This window comes from Anoplophora glabripennis, unplaced genomic scaffold (genome assembly GCF_000390285.2).
Source record: "Anoplophora glabripennis isolate ALB-LARVAE unplaced genomic scaffold, Agla_2.0 scaffold722, whole genome shotgun sequence".
In the NCBI taxonomy this organism is placed as follows: Eukaryota; Metazoa; Arthropoda; class Insecta; order Coleoptera; family Cerambycidae; genus Anoplophora; species Anoplophora glabripennis.
The window spans coordinates 3,949-21,069 of NW_019417222.1; the positions used below are offsets into that span (position 1 = coordinate 3,949).

A 17,121-nucleotide genomic window follows, 5' to 3' on the forward strand; every position below is an offset into this window, starting at 1 on the left:
ACGACGGATGGGGCCCACCTACGAAGGCTGTCCAGGCCTACATGAGATGAGGCAGGATAAAGAGGGATAATCCCCCTCAATCCCAAATCATTGTGGCCAATTTCCAGCCATGAAATAATGGCGCGCGAACAGTTCGGTTATGTTATGATCAGTATTCTTTTATCTATGGTGACCAAGACCAAACCATAACCCATGGAGACTACACATCTAGTCTCCCTGCCATAACCCATAACCAATCATAACCTTAATTTGATTTGTTTATTAAGTGATTTATATTTTTGTATAAAAAAATATGTAAATAATAATAACATAATTAAGCCTAACTATATTAAAATTTTTAAAAATATCTACGCACAATATCAATAATGGGATATAGTACCTTGTATTTTTATATTTTTTTACTATGTATATGTAGTTTATCTTCTCTTCCTCCAGAACCAAATAGGACTAACAGGATGAATAAACACCATGCAAACTTGATGGGCGCCGAGGAAAATACAAAAAGACAAGAAGAAGCATCTGAAATTCATATCACAAGTAAAAAAACTATTAAAATGGGAAAAAAGGATGTCCAAAATACACATTTAGTAAACAATGAGAAAAAAGTTGATGACAAGAAAACTAAGAATGTTTCAAACAATACTGTAACAACTCCAAATGTTTTAGTTAACAATGCTAATATTAAAACTGGTGCAAATGCAGAGATTGAATCTGGAGCGGTAATGAGAGGAATTTTTGTTTTTGTTGGAATAACTATGATTTGTATAATGTATATAGGCTTCAAGACATATTTTAGGTAAGACTTACTGGTATTTCAAATTATTTGGTTTCTAATACATAAAAAATTACCTTATTCTCCATTTTCTTTCACAGAAAGGGAAATAAGAAAAGCCCATTAATAAAAAAATATGGAGTAAAAACAAGAAGATCAGATATTGAAATGGAACCTTTACCTCTTGATGAAGATGAAGAGGACGAAACTGTTTTTGACCTGGGAAATGTAACTAATCGATAACATTCAAAATACTTTTTTATTATTGTTGCACTATTTTCTTTCTTTTGTAAACAAATTAACATTACAATTTTTCATTTCAAATTGAATTTTGGAATAACTGAATGGATGATGTTTATTTTTTGTACAAAAATTATTTATTTATAAAGTTCTTGTATAATTTGAATTTTAAAATTACTATATGCATGTGTCAAGTACTTAAATTGGTTTCAAGAACTTGAATTGGTTGGTTTTAGAAAGACAAAATTATGAAATTGAGGTTGTTTAAGCATTATATAACATTTTGGTGTTTTGGTAGATTACTTGCGTATTTTGTCTTAAATGCTGATTGATTTTGAATCAGTGATAGATAAAAACCCGTAATAGACTGATTTATTTGTAGACTAAGTACAACTTTGTAAGATATTATTTCCCCACAATATAAATTTCACTAAGCTATTCATATATTTGCTTGTAGTTATGTTTTATATTTTTGTAATTCTATCATTTCTATTTGTTTGTATAAATCCCTTAGGTGAAAAGCCTATAGTGGCAATACGTTTAACTGTTTTTCATTTTATCTGTAGTTGCAGTTGCTAATATCCCAATCTAAAAGTTTATAACACTTAAAATTAACAACTGAAACTATAAATTTATTACTAACAAAAAGGCACTGTGAACTTTCATAATTGTGTGAATATATTGATATGCCATGTTAATGATTTTAATGTTTAATAAATATGTATATTTTTACAATTTCTTATTAAGCAAAACAGTTGACTTTGTATTGTGTATTTGTGAACATATGAAGTAAATTCAATCAGTGATGATAAATGTGTTATTAAGAAACAAAATCGTAATTTTAAAGTAAATACTTTTTCATTATCGCGCGATAAAAGTTAAAGGTCGTGTAATGTATAAAGGGTGAAAATTCACATTAGCGGTAGATTACAATGAATTTTCTGTCTACAGATTACTGCACATCCACAGCTCCACAATTTAAATTTTTTTACTTCTATATTTTTGTTTTCTTAGGCAGTTTTAGATGAGCTTAACGATATATCGTGGTACCAGTGGTAGTACCACCTACACATGATGTAATTCATACCATGCCACTTACGGTCATTGTCTACATTCAGCCGACAGAATGTTCTTTTATTTATCATTTCGACGTGATGGATTATGCAAAGCCAATCAGAAATTACGATTGTTTTAAACACATCATGACGAATCCCTCGCAACAAAATAATGAGCTAAAAGACTCGGGGCCTAAAACTCCGTCAGTTGAATGTAGCAATTGCATCTTTATTTTTTGTCTGCATTAAAATAAAACCATTGAGGCGTATTTATTATTCAAATTTTTGGCAAGTTCATTCCAAAGAACAATTAATGCACAGTCAAAAAGATAAGTAGATTTAGTAAATTTCTTTCACTTACTTAGAGTTACTCTGAACTGATATTACTTGCTAATAGGTACTATTTTTTCCAAAACGAAATCCTGTCTGGTAGCCGAGTAGATGGGTATCAAGGTTTCTAAACAGAAACTTTAGAAACCTTAAGGCGGTTTTCCACTAAACGGACAAAACAAAAACAAAACAAACTTGTGTCGAATAAAACAGAACTGTAACTTTTCGCAAACTTTTTGAAGACTGGCGTGTTTTGCGACAGTTGGAGTTTTGTTTTTCGGGTCCCGTTCGAAAGCGGTCACATCAAAACGTTTCCACGTGTTTTGAAACTCAAGTCTGTTTAATTGAAACGGTCGTGTTGTGTTTTCTATTTAAGTGATCCAACCCAATATCTATGTTGGCGTTTTATTCTTCCCAAAAACAATATTTTAATCATTAATGAATTATAGCTATTAAAAATATATATGTGTACGGTTAAGGTGTTTGCTTGGTTAGTATACAAACTAACTAACTAACCAAGTAAACACTTTAACCGTACATATATACACTAACTTTTTTCCAAGGACTTGAGTACAAACCAGCCATAACTAGGAATAAAAAAATCTCTAAACATGTTTGGTTTGTTATTGGAAAAATGTGTTCTGACTTCCTCGGGACAACCAGTGGAAAAGGACCGAAAACAAAAACAAAACTCGAACAAAATGTAGCTCGCTTGATGGAAACAATGGATGGATTGCTTGATGGATTGTTGGGTTTGTTTCAGTTTTGTTTTTGTTTGTCAGGTTCTAGAAAACACAAACAGGATATAAACTCAACTGTGAGGGGGGGGGGGTATGTAGTAGATGGGTATGTAGTAGAACTGGTAGATAACTATTGACCGTGACTATTGACAGTATTGACTACCAAACTATCACAATTTACATTCATAGAATCGAAATATCCTTGGACTCCAGTTAGATCATAATAATAGACCTTATTAAGGTCTATGAGTTAGATATATGTATTTTCTGCCTGTCAGTCTAGTGTAAAGTCTAGTATCATAGCTTAAGATTGTTTTGTGGTGTCTGTCAGTTCTGTGCTCTGTCTCTGGTATCAGTGGTATCTGTCATGTTGTGTCTAAAAACTTTGGCAGGTAGGCAAATCAGTCATTTGAAAGTGGTGGAAAATCTTAAAGTGTAGGCGTAACGAACCCTGTTACTTAACTACCCCTTTCATTGATTAATGATTATAACTTCCAAATATCGCGTGAGCACTTACAAAGTTTAATTATGTCAAATGAGGGTGAAATGGCGACCCCAGAGTCCGATAAAGATGCTGAGGCAGTTCCAAATTTACGCAGAAGAAAATTTGTACAGTGTGCCCAGCAGAAGTTTGAACAAGGTAAGTGAAGGACGAATTTGTTTATAAAAAATTGTTTTCATTAATTAAACTAAAATTCTTCATAGCTTCAGAACTCTTGAAGAAGAAAATACCCTGCGCTGGACATTTTCTGGCCCCTAAGAGATTATGGCTAAAAAGAGTTTCTACTCCAAACTGTGATGTTGTTGTTGTTTTCCCACCTGGTGCCCAGGATTCTGTGTTGTTGTGGTTATTATCCAAACTCAGGCAATCTCCAGGTTTAACCGTGCACGTTAGACACCATGCATCTACACAGAGTAGCGCTTTCTACCTCACTGCTCCTTTTCCAATGTAAGTTTCCCTACAAAGACTTGAAGATGACGATTATATATCATTTTTTAGCCTTCTGAAAGCTGCAGAAGAATATCACCTCCCAAAAGCATTGAAAGAAAGTAAAGGTGGTGGTTTGAAAGAGTTTTTTGTGCAAGATTTCCTGTCTTACGAAGGTGCTCCCAATGAAGACCCTTTTTTTACAACTGAAGAAAGGCAGTGGTTAGTTCTAAGGCTTCTCGAAAGCATTAGAGCAAAATGCAATGACGTAAATGTTGTTCCTGGGTTAACTCTATTAGAAGGACAACCAATTGGTAAAACCTCATTTATAATATTATGAAGTTTAGCCTTAAGCTTGTGTTGCCCTTGTTTTTTATTTTAGGTACTATTTTTGTAATTTTTCTCTTTTCAGTTCCAAAGTGTCTTACTTCCGGAATTATTTCCCAAGTTTTCCCGTTACATGAACCTGCTGCTTTAGATAAGTTGCAAAATTCATGGGTTCGGAATGTTCTGGCTCGACAACCATTAGGTAAATCCGTAATAGACATTGTTAAATAAGTATACATAACAAAAAATTGTGTTTCAGATGAGATAACTGAATACTTTGGAGTGAAAATTGGAATGTATTTTGCTTGGCTAGGACACTATACAACTGCTTTAAGTATACCTGCTATCTTTGGGTTTCTTTTTTGGGTGAGTATTTAAGTGCATGCAAAAATGTAATATATAGTCTTAAAAATTTTTCATCTGTTTTTTGAAATTTTATATTTCTAGATATGTTGCAACGGAAAACATCAAACTTTAGAAGATGTAGGATATGTACTGTTCTCGGTTTTCAATGTGGTATGGGTAACGACATATTTACAAGCTTGGAAGCGTTACTCAGCTGAGTTGGCTTTTCGATGGGGTACTTTGGATCAAAGAGACGACTTGTTAGCAGAACCAAGGCCTTTGTTTAGGGTAAGATTAAGTCTTAGTCAGGTTATCTGAAATATACGGCAATAGCTGCGTTCTCCAATGCATGTTTTTTTTTTAAAAATATCGAAGTGTCTGAATTTTTAGATTTGGCTTTCATGCATTAACAGTTGATATAAAAATCTTAACCGTGTCGTTTTTCAGAAAATATTGAAACTGAAATGTTACAAAAAAGTAACAAACGATATTAAAATATAGTTCAGTCAATTATCTAAAACTGCTTTTTTTCCCAATACACGATTCTGTCACAGAACAACATTTTTTCGTAAAACATTGAGACTTGATAATTAAACTAATTAGTTTGCTTTGTTTAGAAATAATAGCCTTAAATGTAACCGCATAATTATTTCTTATGACACAGCATAACTAGAGCACCCACTATTTTCGTTCTTATATTTTATTTTACCTCGATAAGTTGAAACGCTTCTTTATAGTAGCGCTTATATAGCTTTAACATGTCGACGTGTCATCAGTTGCCGCGACATGTTATAATATGTTCCCAGGGACCCTTGCAGCCTAGTCCTGTAACGGGACGTTTGGAACCGTACCATCCTCCGTGGAAGAGGCATGTGTTCCGTTACTGCATTTCGGTGCCTGTCATTGCAGTTTGTCTTTCCACCGTATTCTTCATCATGATATTAAGTTTGCAGATCCAGGTTAGTAGCAGACCCATAGCCGAATGCACTGCCTTCCCTGTTTTTAAATGTTATTTCATTTTTATTAGGATTATTGGGATGGGGTTCTGAGAAATCGAGGTTTACCTATGTGGCTTGGTTACCTCCCAAAAATAATGTTGGCCGTCATCATATCGTTGATGGATGAGGCTTATTTTAAAATCGCTATTTGGCTGAACGATAAAGGTGAGTTTTTAAAATTCATACATATTGAAGTTAATGTAAAATATGTTTCAACAAAAGTCAATTAGTTTCAATCCATTTGATTTTTATTATAATGTTTTTAATTTTGAAATTGTTAATTAACACACTTAAAATATTAAGTTTATATGATTCCTTCTGAGTAATAGTTTGTTTCCAATTAGTTTTCAAAGAATTTATGCACGATGTCGGTGTCTTCATTAGGGTCTATGTTATTTATAACGAATTTTAGTACACTAAAAATACCAAGGCATGTTTCGTTGAATACTTATTACAAAAGTTTCAAATACTGTTAGAAACTTTGTTCTGTTTTACTTTTGTATGTTAGCCAACTTTAGTTAGTTTTAACTGTAAGCCATTGTTTTTTTACCATGCTGCTCTTAGAAAATTACCGACTTGAGACCAAGTACGAAAATCACCTCATCGGGAAAGTCGCCTTGGTTTGTATTTCGTACTATACTATGCTTCCCAGTCTTATAGAATCTCATCTTTTAGAGAGTCTTTGGAGATTGTCTAGTCCTGTTAGATTCTAATTTTTAGACATTACATTGCACGCCTTAGCTGTCATCAAATAAATAATCAGCTCGACTTAATTCCCTAATTACTTTTTCAGTATAGTATTTTTTGCTAGTGACAATGCAAGTGTTGTATTTTATTGGATTGTTGAAAAAATTTACATTTGCGTACAAAAATAAGAAGTAAACTATATAAATCAGAAGCGGGATGATAAGAATTTTTAAAAGAATATCAGAATATTCCATCTTTCCAGAATCTTTTAGTATTATTATTATTAGGGAATTGAGTTCAAACTTCTTATGTCTTATTCACATCATGTAGTCCCATTATTTAATTAATATAACTTATTACTCATATAATTCATTTTTTCCAGTTCCAATTTGTCAATTCTTTTCTCTCCTTATTTTACATTGCCTTTTACTTGCAAGATCAAGCCCGACTGAAAGAGGTCAGTATTGTAAAAAACCCATCGAACCCCAAAATAAAATTTATCTTGTAGCAACTGGCCGCTTTGCTCATAGCCAGGCAGGTTATCGGCAATTTGAAGGAGTCCGCCTTACCTTACATGTTAGAACACATGCGTCTGGCCAAAATGAGTTTTGACATGTGGGGAGCTTTGAGCCCTCTCAATACTAAACCTCCTCCGGGAGATTCAGAGGATTTGAATGAATCACAGAGTACAGAAATGAAAGAAACGGAGGGGTCGGATCAAGCCAGCGCTAAGCGGACAATGAGTCAGGCTGAGTTGGAGAGCACCCTTTACAAGGTAAACAGAAAAAAAATCATTAGTATACAGTGTGTTAGGAGTTTGCCACTATTTTAGCATAAGATACATTAAGCATAAATGAAAAAAAAATGATTGTATATTACATGAGCTTAACATTAACTTTATTTTAAAATGCGTTATATTTTTTTTAATAGTGAATGACAAAGAATTGAAAAAAGGTAAACAATTTTTGTTGTGTCGTTGAAAATTAATATATTTTTTTTCATTTTTGTAAAGATCATTAGTAGAAGTAACGAATTTCATAGTAAGAAGATACTTTTGCTAGAGTATAAATTAATCAAAATTAAAAATATATGTAATAAAAACATTTAAAAATCACGTCACCCAAGTGATCGTAACTGTATTAATAAAATAATTTATGCACTTACTAAAAATAAAAAGTGTCATTTTTAAAGGCACACATTCCATTTTCACTCACCTGAAAATATCTAATAAACCTGCCTCGAAATGCAAAATGCCCTATTAGATTGTCTTTTGGTACCACACCAAATATTAATTGAAAAACGTTGCTGGAAATTTGATCTTTCTATATGTTGCTTTTTTTTTTATTTTAAGTCATTTCTAGTAAAACATGCTTCATCCATAAAATTCTTAAAACTTAATGGGACTTGAGACCAGTTCTAGTTAAACACCATCTACAAAAATTTGACTGAGGAGCGAAATCTATAACCGACAATTCTTTAATTCGTTTTAGACAATACAGATGTAATAATCATTCTCGTAGAATTTGGGTATGGTCCAGTGAGACACTCCAATTTCTAGAGCGATATTTCCAGTGAGATCTCAGATCCCTTTCGACAAAATCTAAAATATGTTCTTTGGTATTTACATCCACCTGTCTGTTTAGACCATGATTTTCAGGGCAATCAACAACACTACCACAATACCTGTATCATGAAGGCATTGAGGTACATCAACGAATGTCCTATTAGGCACCTGTCGTTGGCCAAAATAACAGTGATACATATGTTATGCTCTAGCAGAAATGCTGTGATCTATTTCATAAATTATTAACAGTAAAAAAAACTTGTGCAAAATATTTTAAAATGCAAATAGAAAAACGAGAAAAACTAACGAAATATTGATATGAAAAACACTTTCAGGAAGCAACAAGCATGACTGTCAACAGACCAATTGACTGTTGGGTTAGCAGCATATCATTCTCTCGTACTGTTATATTGCACGATTACAACTTTATTGAATTTTATTGATTAACGAAACTAGTTATTTATTAACATTAAACAAATTCAAAGAAATGATATACATTGCACTTTATATTATACAGGGTGATTTAGGTTTAATTTGGATAACTTCAGGAATCGATAGAACAGGTTAAAATAATGTTCATTCGTGATATAAACTTATTTCCTAAATTGCACCGTTTTGAAGATAGAGGGCGTTGAAGTAGGAATTTTTTCCCCTTTTTCCCTCATAACGTTTGAATTATCATCTCATTGACGTGAAGTTTAGAACACAAACACTCCTTATGATCTTACATAAGCACTTTAAGTTCAAACCACCTATCCCTCTTAGAAGTGTATTTTACATTATTTCAAAACTTTAAAAAAATTAATTAATTTCAATAAAACAGCTGCACATCACCTTTGCCTCATGAATTTTGAAACTTTTTCATCTTTTTTTCGATAGTTGGCCTTGTTTCTGAGATATTTAATGATTTTTATTTATTTTTTATTATGTGCATTTTATAAAAAAGCAATAAATAACACAGACCAACAAAATTTAACATTTTTTGGAAGCAGAAACCTGAATATATATTTCCGAAGGATTTAGGTGCGCTGAATCCGAATCTGGCAGCAGAATTGTTCCATCACGTCAGGTTTTTGACATATCCTAACCTAAAAGTGCAAAAAATACTGTTTTTCGTCATATTTGAGGTTATGAAGTAATGCCATCTATTCTTTTTCAAAAAACTAATACATTGAGATTGAATCTAAAGTACAAAACTCCCTCCTTCGAATGCTGTTGACTTTGCTCAAATATCTTTTTTCTTTCGTTGATATATCACATGTTGAAGTTTTTAAGTTTCTCAGTTTCTTAATATGCGAAAATCTCTAAGGATCCCTTAGACATCAAGCAGTCGATTGCAATTCAGAAACTTCATACCCATACGGTTTGTGGGTTTGGAGTTGGTGGGCTTGGGGTTTGTAAGCTTGGAGTTTGTAGGTTCGGGTTTTGTGGGTTTAGGGATTGTGGATTTGGGATTTGTGCGTTTGTGGATTTGGAGTTTGTGAGTTTGAGTTCGTATGTATTGTAAGGTTTCTGAGTATGAAGTTTCTGAACTGCAATCAACTGTTTGACGTCTAAGGGATTCAAGTAGATTTTAGCATATTAAGAAACTGATAAACTTAGAATTTTCGGCATGTGATATCTCAACGAAAAAAAAGGATATTTGAGCAAACTCAACAACATTCGAAACAGGGAGCCTTGTACTTTTAAATTATATGTATTGTTTTATAAAAAGAATACTACAATACATTACTATATAACCTCAAATATGACGAAAAACAATGTTTTATGCACATTTAGGTTAGGATATCTCAAAAACATGACGTTATAGAGCAATTCTGCGGCCAGATTCCCAGATAAATTGGAGATTACTTACAATTTATGAATAGTTTAAATAATGAATCATAGCTCGACTGTTTATTCAATTTAAAAAGAATTCATTACAGATTAGTATTCTAGGGAACACGTAGTATTACGCAAAAAAAGACCCCTCTCTTAAAGTTACATCCTGTATAATTAAAACTGTTTTTCTAGTATGACGGAACCTTCACTGACCACTTAGAAATGACAATACAACTCGGTTATGTTATACTATTTTCGTCTGCCTTTCCTCCTGCAGCACTATGCGCCATGTTAAATAATTTGATAGAAATCAGGAGCGATGCTTTCAAACTAGCGTATGTCTGTCAGCGACCGTTTGGACAGAGAGTTCCAAATATTGGAACATGGCAGGTAAGCGGAGTTAGAGATAAAAGTATTCTGAAATTTAATATTGAGTTGCAATTTCAATTAAATCACTTAATTCTTTTAGAACTGTATGGAATGTATGAGTATCATGGCTGTGTTAGTGAATTGTGCCCTTATAGGCCTATCGGGACAAGTTCATCGCATGTTTCCGGACATGACTGCCACACAAACGATATTGTTAATTGTTGCTTTAGAGGTAACCGTTAGCTTGAAATAAATACAAATTCTTGCATAATTGGGTTGCCCTTTCTTTCAGCATATCATGCTTGTTATTAGATTTATTATAACCTGTGCCATTCCTGACATACCTGGTTGGCTGGCAACTGAAATGGCCAAAATCGAATGGGCTCGAAGGGAGGCCAGTAGAATCTCAAATGCGACTCCATCGCCAGAAGAGCTAACTGCAAAGCTTATCGGACGGTAAGTTTTAATTTTTATATTAATAAAAGACAATTATTATGTTGGTTTTTTTTTTAGGTTTTCTGTATCGCCTAGTCATAGTTTAGTCACCCAGAGTTCTAAAGATGTTACAAAATCCAACGAAAAACTGAAAGAACCTGAGTCGGAATCTGTTACGGAACTTACACCTGTTACGACGCCCACTTCTGTGTCTAGCGGTTCCACTTCAAGCCACAAGAACTTGGGTATCACTGTGAATAGTATTCAAGAGATTCCACCATTTCGACCTAGGAAGTCCAGAGAATGGACACCAGCAGAGGTTTGTATCGAATTTGATTAAAATTTACTTGTTACAAAAAATTTAGGAGTTAGCGTTGAGTTTTATCTGACATTTATTCAGTGACTCTTTCTTAACGTGTAGATTCGTGCGATTCGTTAGGCATGTGAAGAATGAATGTGAGTGCAGTTTCTTGATTAATTTGTCTCTTACAGAATTTAAAAGTTGAAATATTTAGTTCCGCATAAATTTTTATATTCACCCAGATTAGTTCAGTGGAGTTTAGTTCACAGTGGTATGGTGGCAATCGAAGTAGTATAACACAGTGAGCTTTAACCATTCCATTCACAACATATTTCATACATTTGGTTTTTTTTCTTCATGTAATCACTAATAATTGTATTTTCAACATCATATCTTTTTATTCAATATACTTTTCATTCAACTACTTGATTTCTTCTTTTTTCCATGCAGATGTCGGCAATTTTTCTATTCGTCGACTATGGCAAGGCTCATTACCTATGTCAATCACTGCACCAGTTTCAATTTGAGACATAATAGATGCAAATTGTTCAAATACTTCTTTTCACCGCCACTTGAATGTATGTAAACCATTATTGAAATTGTCATATTCACTTATGACGTTAATTAATTATTCAGTGCCATCCTTCTCCAGAGCATGTATTCCCCCTGTAGCTCTGTCTGTTCTGGCAGTGTCCCTTTCCGGAAAGTTATTGGCTGGTATGGTTATTTCCTCATTACTTAAGTACCTAACCATGGAAAGGATTGAGGAGAGAGACCCCGTATCTGGGAATGGCTTATATTGTAAAGCGATTGTAATTTCTTTGGGGATGGTAGGAGTGTGTTCATTCATAATTTTGTCGTTATTCACTGTAGTTTTTATTTTCTCAATCACTTATAAAAGAAACCCTGCCTCTCTCTTTATGGCACATTTGATTTCAGCTTACGAAATTTTAAACTTTAATTTAGTCTAGGTGATAATTTATTAGAGAACAAAAAGAAAGTAATAAACATTTAGGTTCAATCAAACTAAATTTGTGATTTGGCAACTCAGATTGCGTTACTCAATGGCGTGCATGTAAATCTAGCTAAGAAAATAGTACTACTCGAATTATCAAACCAAAAATCAATGTTACTAACACCAACTGCCAATATGACAACTGCTAGAGTGATGCTCGTCGAAAATTTGTTTTCTCGCATTGATTGGTCGATTTCTCTGCCGATCAGATTTGTGTATGCCCGAAATTAAAAAAATATTTTCAACAGTATTTATAATCTCTTTGCCATACTATAATTTTATTCTTTTCGCCATACTTTTTCTATTTGGTCTTAAGTAATGAAGATACATTTTGTACACAATACACAGTAAAACATTTTGGGACAATCTAGACAAACCTTCATCTTTTGTGATTGCATGTGAAATTTGAAATAATTTATGAAACTTATTGTTAATTTTAATCTTTTATATGACATTATCGCTTCAGTCTGAGACTACTCACCATTTGACCATTGGCCCGAGCGGAGGGATTGAATGGGCTCGGAGACTTAAAGAAGAGACCGATATCCACAGAAGTACGGACTGTATAACACAAAAGGTACATGGAAGAATTATTTCTCGTATATAATTTGTTAAAATTTCATTTGTTGGAATAGGATTCGTCCAGCTCGGATTCGGATCTCTTAAAAAGCAGTCCTTTATGGCCCCCAAGGCCCAGAACTCCACCAACTAATAACATTCCCGCGAGAGCGAGGGCCATGATACCCATAGACCCGTCACTAAGTGATAGCGCGAAAAGTGTATCTAGTCAGGAAGCCGACGAGGCAGCAAGAGGTATTAATATTACTATTAGTTATTAATTAGTTAAAATAAATATAACTAAAAGGCCATCGACTGAAGCCTTTCAACCTGTGTATTTCTAAATTGAGTATTTTTTAGCTGCCGAGGAGTTAGCGGCAAAGAAAACTAGAGTGAAGCAAAGCCTTATGAAAAGAGCTCGATCTGTAGCGATTTTCTCCCTTAAATTGAAGGAAAGACGTGCGAGGGAAGCCCAAGAAAAAGCTAAAGCTCTAGCAGTAACTCCAACTGCCCCTTTGCCTCCACCTCATCAGGGTGGCGAGTTATCCTGCATTCCCATCGAAAAGGTAACATTATTTTACTTTTTTTTTTAAGTTATTCTTCATTCATTGCGTTTTTTTAACATACAATAAAGTTTACAAAAACTTTTTTAACATTTATCCACTTTCAGTGCTTTTTTTTAACATAGGGTATAATTTAATTTAAATTTCGAAAACAAATATTTGGTGTAGGAAGTGTTATAAAAAATGACAGCATTTTTTATTTAGGTGTATGTTTCAAGATACGGGTATCAGAAATTTCAAAAAGGATTTTTTTTAATGACTTTATTTAATGTTTAATTTTTTTGTGATTTTGGTTAACGAGAATGGAGAAAGAGGATTATAGTAGCCGTTAGCCTCTCCAACGTTTTTGTATGCACGCCTTTGGTTTAAACGTTTCATTTTTTTGTATCGTGAGCATTGTCTCTTGTTTTGGGATTCAGTGCGTCAAAAATCAAACTTTAGACAAATTTTTTCTAAAATAACAGTTAACATGATTTTACTTGAAACTTTGTAAAATATACAAAGAACGTTAAAATCGGTCTCCTCAATAACTACTCGCGCTTTGATTTCTTTTTTAATCAAAATTATACATGAAATATTATAGTATGGATTAAAACTATAAGCAAAATTTCAAGGGAATGTCGTAAAAAAATAGTCATTAATAAAATCCTTCTTAATAAATTCTAATTATTTTTTGTAACACCCCATATATCACAACAAATTCAGTGATATGCTGCTAATTAAATCTGTTTATTAAAGATATTACTTGTGACACGTGGAAAAGAAGTTTTTTGAAAATTTTCAAAAATCACCCCTTTAAGAGTTGAAAAGACGCCCAAAATGAAGAATTGAATATTACCAATAAATATAAAAACTATTAACATGTGAATTTTTCTATCGAATGATTCTTGATACAAAGAAAGATTTATTCTCATGACTGAAATAAGCATGTTGAATTAGAAAATCCACCCTTAAGCATGCTCAGGGGGTGGAATCATCCCCAAAAATAGAGAATATCACAAATAATTGTAAAAATTCCAAAAAAAAAATATATTATGATAATTCACATGCTAATAGTTTTTATATCAATTGGTAATATTCAATTTCTTCATTTTTGGTATTTTTTCAACCCCTAAGTAGGAGTGATTTTAAAAAATTTTCAAAATACTAAGAGCTATGGTCATTTCAGTTTTTTACGACCAGTAATTTGTGACCAAAAACATATTTTTATTTCTCTACGAATTGTGAAAAAATGGGCGAAAATCACAGGTTTTTTTCGGTCACTCTTTAACAGTACAACTTTTTTTGTAGCTCATACAGCTGGAAGACCTGCGACGTGTACAAAAGCCTAATAATGGCCAAAGCCAGACCCTTTAAATGCTACAAGGAAATAGTTATACCTTTCCTAAAAATTTTTATATTTGTAGTGTATGAAAAATGAGGCTGAGTTAAAAAGTAATTGTTAACATTCTCCCAGATTTATACATGTATTAGCATGTAAACAATTAATATGGCAAGTTAAAAAAAAATATATTAAAGCCGTTTTTAGTGTTGTGTAAGAAAATGATTTATCGGAATTTTTTCAGCATTATTAGTTTTACCGGTTAAATGTACCTATGCTTTTTCATTTCTCCATGTTTATAAAAATTCATATCGTTCCATTTAATATAGGAATTTATAATATTTTATATATGGGACGATCCACGTCAAATGGATCAATCCTGTGCCCAAAATTTGAGAGCACCTACGAAGATGGTTTTTGGCTTAAAAAATTCGTCTTTCCAAGTACTTTAAGATGCTAATTGGCAGAATTGAAAAATCCAAGAGGGCGGACATAATATGGCGCCTAGAAGTATGAGAAAAATATAGAATCGTCCGATAAACTTCTCACAGTAATCAGATTAACGACAAATTCATACCCAAATAGTCTGAACAGTATGGAGTTATTTTTCAAAAATTCAAGATGGCGAATTTCATATAGTGACTTGTAAGGCTAAAAAGCCTGAAATTGTCATTCAAAGGGAAGTGAACTGTCCATTTCACCCATAAACCTTATCTGAACAGATATTTCTCATGTTTCTCAGGTCGCTGGAACACGACGTTGAGTTTGTTTGATGGTATATCATATATCGATTCTAACCTCAAAAATATTTGAAAAAATCTCGATTTTTCGTCGATATAGCGAGCTAAACCTCAAAACAATTTTCACGTTTTGAAACATGATAATGAGTTTTTTTGATGGTATCAACTGATCCTAACCTCAAAAGTATTTGAGAAATCTCGATTTTTTGTTGATATAGCGAGCTAAACTTTAAAAGAATAGACAATTTTCATGTTTCTACGGTCACTAAAATGTGAAATGAAGACGATTCGATATTGTGGTATTTTTTTCCAGTTAATTATTTGGCAGGAAAGCAATTTTTCTAATCTATAGTCAAATAAATGTCATCTAGAATAGCTTTTCATTATAAACGTTATTAAGAGATGTACCCAGTGAATTTTCCATGACTCCCGATCAATTTGTAATAATTTCAACAATTGAGATAGGATCCTTCAGTGAGCAGGCGTTAGAATAATAGGAACATGAAAATTGTCTATTCTTTTAAAGTTATAGCTATATCAACAAAAAATCGAAATTTCTCAAATTCTTTTGAGGTTAGGTTCAGTGTTTAATATGATACCATCAAAAAAACTCATTATCATATTTCAGCGACTCCAAAAACATGAAAATTGTCTATTCTTTTGAGGTTAGAATCGATATATGATATACTATCAAACAAACTCAACGTCACGTTCCAGCGTCCTGAAAAACATGAGAAATATCTGTTCAGATAAGGTTTATGGGTGAAATCGACAGTTCACTTCCCTTTGAATGACGATTTCAGGCTTTTTAGCCTTACAAGTCATTATATGAAATTCGCCATCTTCAATTTTTGAAAAATAACTCCGTACACATGTCCAACGATGTCAAAGGCACCTGTTCAGACTATTTGGGTATGAATTTGTGATTAATCTGATTACTGTGAGAAGTTTATCGGACGATTCTTTATTTTTCTCATACTTCTAGGCGCCATATTATGTCCGCCATCTTGGATTTTTCAATTCTGCCAATCAGCATCTTAAAGTACTTGGAAAGACGAATTTTTTAAGCCGAAAACCATCTTCGTAGGTGCTCTCAAATCAATCTCAAATTTTGGGCACAGGCTTGATCAATTTGACGTGGATCATCCCATATACATATTTTTTTTTTACTGTAGGAATATTCAAAGCCTTGGTAATCTTTAATTTTGAATCATTTAATTCTTCATTAGTACATTTTGGATGGTATTTAAGAATTCATAGCTGCTATAATAGTTTAAGTAAAAATAATTTAACTAGTGTATTTAAGGCAAATAAGTAAAATTTATACATACCGGTAAATGCATTTTACAGGTTTTCTTTACGATCCTTAATTTTGTCCAATGTATGTGGCTGGAAATAATTCGGTTTTTGAAACCCTTGTATTCAAATCGTTGTTTGTTTAAACATTAAACATAATTTGATCGAGAAAGTATTTATGTTTCCTTATTTGCAAAATATTGTCTTTTTACTAAAACTCAAACTTACGAAAGAACAAATCCTACACCACATCAGTAAGCATTTTATCTAAGACTGTTTTCGAATTTTTTTTTTAAGAAAATTCTTTGACAAAGGTATAACGCTGCAATACCTATTATTCACCAACTTTAGTACAAACAACTTATTTCTTTTCTGGATGAATAAGTTATGATGATGATAAAATCAATATTGGATAAGTAAAATGCTTTAGAGCAATAATAATAGATTCAGAATAATGTGGGATTAATTAAAATTGTTATTAAACGAAACTAGGTCTAAAATATGAATATTGATAGTTGCGTAAGATTGTTTTAAATTATTTTTTATAATAATAGTGTGTATATTAATGTCACATTAGTAATAAGACTGTAATGAAAATAGACGTTAGGAGTACTACAACAAAAATAACTTATATTAATTGTCTTAAAACGCATTGTTAGAGATTTATTTTTATAAACGTTGTTTTGCTGTACAGGTTGCTTCATAAATGATAATGT

At 32.6% G+C, this 17,121-nt stretch overlaps 2 protein-coding genes across 2 annotated transcripts; both read left to right on the top strand.

Annotated features, from left to right (window-relative positions):
- Nucleotides 1-224: 224 nt before the first annotated feature.
- Nucleotides 225-1,744, top strand: LOC108915403. Its single transcript, XM_018721422.1, has 2 exons — nucleotides 225-796; nucleotides 874-1,744. Exons 1-2 carry the CDS (start codon nucleotides 366-368, stop codon nucleotides 1,013-1,015), a joined length of 573 nt encoding a protein of 190 aa, XP_018576938.1. The 5' UTR covers nucleotides 225-365; the 3' UTR covers nucleotides 1,016-1,744.
- Nucleotides 1,745-3,545: 1,801 nt separating this feature from the next.
- Nucleotides 3,546-14,731, top strand: LOC108915404 (anoctamin-8). The gene is made up of 19 exons (XM_018721424.2): nucleotides 3,546-3,777; nucleotides 3,843-4,086; nucleotides 4,138-4,379; nucleotides 4,478-4,594; nucleotides 4,652-4,758; nucleotides 4,840-5,025; nucleotides 5,514-5,696; nucleotides 5,765-5,900; nucleotides 6,300-6,355; nucleotides 6,805-6,879; nucleotides 6,931-7,197; nucleotides 10,000-10,197; nucleotides 10,277-10,408; nucleotides 10,469-10,632; nucleotides 10,690-10,930; nucleotides 12,394-12,504; nucleotides 12,563-12,740; nucleotides 12,846-13,051; nucleotides 14,339-14,731. Exons 1-19 carry the CDS (start codon nucleotides 3,666-3,668, stop codon nucleotides 14,402-14,404), a joined length of 3,021 nt encoding a protein of 1,006 aa, XP_018576940.1. The 5' UTR covers nucleotides 3,546-3,665; the 3' UTR covers nucleotides 14,405-14,731.
- Nucleotides 14,732-17,121: the final 2,390 nt, after the last annotated feature.